This window comes from Penaeus vannamei, chromosome 13, assembly GCF_042767895.1.
Source record: "Penaeus vannamei isolate JL-2024 chromosome 13, ASM4276789v1, whole genome shotgun sequence".
Lineage (NCBI taxonomy): Eukaryota > Metazoa > Arthropoda > Malacostraca > Decapoda > Penaeidae > Penaeus > Penaeus vannamei.
In genome coordinates this window covers 4,594,927-4,597,426 of record NC_091561.1, presented here as the reverse complement: position 1 = coordinate 4,597,426, position 2,500 = coordinate 4,594,927, and the positions used below count along the sequence as shown (strand labels likewise).

General features: G+C 51.5%; 1 protein-coding gene across 1 annotated transcript in view; it reads left to right on the top strand.

Annotated features, from left to right (window-relative positions):
• Positions 1 to 517: 517 nt before the first annotated feature.
• msi (RNA-binding protein musashi) overlaps positions 518 to 2,500 on the top strand; it is a 174,791-nt gene continuing 172,808 nt past the window's right edge. The window contains exon 1 of the mRNA XM_070128722.1: positions 518 to 930. Within this exon, the coding sequence (XP_069984823.1) occupies positions 918 to 930 (13 nt within the window). The 5' untranslated portion in view covers positions 518 to 917. The remainder of the gene's footprint in view (positions 931 to 2,500) is intronic.

Below are 2,500 nucleotides of genomic sequence, written 5' to 3'. Positions count from 1 at the left end.
TGGCGGGGCTCGTCCAGGGCCCATAGAAAACGCGTAATGAAGACGATGACATCGGCACCCAGACGTCGCCGGCGGCAGAAGCCTCGTCCATTTTGCTCCAGCTCGCGATTCCCCGCAATGACAGCCCCCGCCTGCAGGCCTCCGTCGCCGCCCGCGCGAGGCCCTGGCAAAAGCCTCGCCTCTTTACGTGGATCCAAAATGGATTAGTGTATCCTAGGTGGATATTTTGGAAGCGGTCCCATGTACAACCTCGTGCGCGCGCAGCTGATACGGAGCAGGAGATGGCGCGAGCGTGAGGCATCCAGGTGAACCTACTACTCTGTTTTATATCATATCGCAGCTATTAATTATCATAACAGAGTGGCCTCCGAGCCTTACGAGGGAATCTGATTAAATATAGACGGCGGGAATGAGACGTTACTCGTCAACACGACGCTGCACCTGGATTAAAAGGGGATTAATGGTAGGTGGCAACTCGGGCGTCCGCGCGTTGTGGAGCTCAGCATCCCATCCACACAGAGCATTAGTGGTGTGAACGTCGTGCAGAGAGGACACTGAATTTTGCTCTGCGTTCCTCGTCAAGCTAAGGCAACCCAGGGTCTCTAGAAAGCAGATCTAGTGAGCAGTTCTGATTTAGTCTGTCAAGGAAGCCCATAGTGATCGTACATAATCCTGGGTTGTGCCAAAGTGCTCCACTTGCCTCGGGCTTTTTAATTGTTCCGTGTTTTTCGAAGGTTATATAAAATCCACTCAGCACCCACTTCCCTGTAGGGATAACTGGTTGGATCAAAAGTGGATAATCTGCCAGTAAGCTAAGTAACCGGTGGATTTAGCTGCGTTGGGCCTAGTTATCCATTTTCGCTTTGCTCCGGCGTGGTATGATCGGTGGGAAGTAAATACAAGAAGACTTCGTTTACATGAGGCTAGAAGGTAAAGGAAATAAATTCGTTTTTCTTTCCGTTTATTTCATGTCTTTTCTTCGGTTCTCTTTTTCTCCATCTTTGATTTTTTTTTCTATCGGATTCGTAGGTTTTGTTATGTTTGTTTTTTCTTTCTGTCGTTTTCTCTCTTTTTCTTTTCACGAGTTTTTTTTTATTTTACTTTTCCGAGACTCTATTTCTCTCGGGTGTCTTTCCTGTCCTCCTACTCCCCTCCCCCCCTTCCCCCTTGTCTGCGCGTGGGTCGGTAGAAAGACGAAAGGAGATGTCGGCCAGATCAAGGAAATACTGAAGTCATACGCTCATACGGACTGACATACTTGTGAAATCACGCGGTCACACACACACACACACACACACACACACACACACACACACACACACACACACACACACACACACACACACACACACACACACACACACACACACACACACACACACACACACACTCGAACACAAACACATACGAACACTAACAGTAACACTAACACTAACACACACACTAACAGACACATACACACACGTGGGCTTTAAGATGCACACTCATACACATGGCATGTCACTTTCACGTGTGATCACAGACAAACCACTCTCCCCCTCTCCCCCTCCCTCCCCCCATAGCAACATTCACGTGTCTACACACACACACACACAAAACACGCGCACGCACACCCACACTCACACGCATGCACGCCGCCTCACGTTACTTTCGTAGCGGGATGCCCCATGCTGGAAACCAGATGAGCGCGCGCGAGAGAGAGAGAGACGGAGAGGGAGAGAGGGGGGGATAGAGAGAGGGAGAGAGAGAGAGAGGACCCCAAGAGACCGAACAAAGACCAGGCCCCAAGACCTTCCTCCCTCCCTCCCTCCCCCCCTTCTCTTCCCCCCCTCCCCTCCCCTCTCGACGTCCCACCCCAGCGGTCCCGACAGATCCCACCCCATCCTGGCTTTCTTTGAGGGCTTGGTTGGGACTCCCAAACAAAGAGCGCTCAGCCACTCTCTCGCCCGCCATTTTGAACTCTAGATGGTCCCCCCCCTTTTTGTGTGTGTGTGTGTGTGTGTTTTGTGTTCAGCTTGCCCTCTTTCTCCCTCCCTCCCTCCCTCTCTCTTTCTCTCTTTCGCCCTGCCGTTATTCGCTCTTCTCTACCCGCATTCAATCCCGTCCTCGGTCTCTCTCTCTCTCTCTCTCTCTCTCTCTCTCTCTCTCTCTCTCTCTCTCTCTCTCTCTCTCTCTCTCTCTCTCTCTCTCTCTCTCTCTCAGCCTGTCCCCTTCTCTCCCTCTTCCTGTCCCCTTCTCTGTCTCTCCCTCCCTTCCCCTCTATCTCTCCTTCCTTCTCTCTCTCTCTCCTTCTCTTCTCTCCTTCTCTTCTTTCTCTCTCTCTCTCTCTCTCTCCTCTCTCTCTCTCTCTCTCTCTGTCTCTCTCTCTCTCTCTCCCTCCCTTCCCTCTCTCTCTCCCTCACACACAATCTCCACGACCAGTACCACAAAGTCGTTACTCTTGTCCCCCATGCTGTCCAGCGTGGTCGTGGGGTAGTCCTTTTTTTTCTCTCTCTCCTAA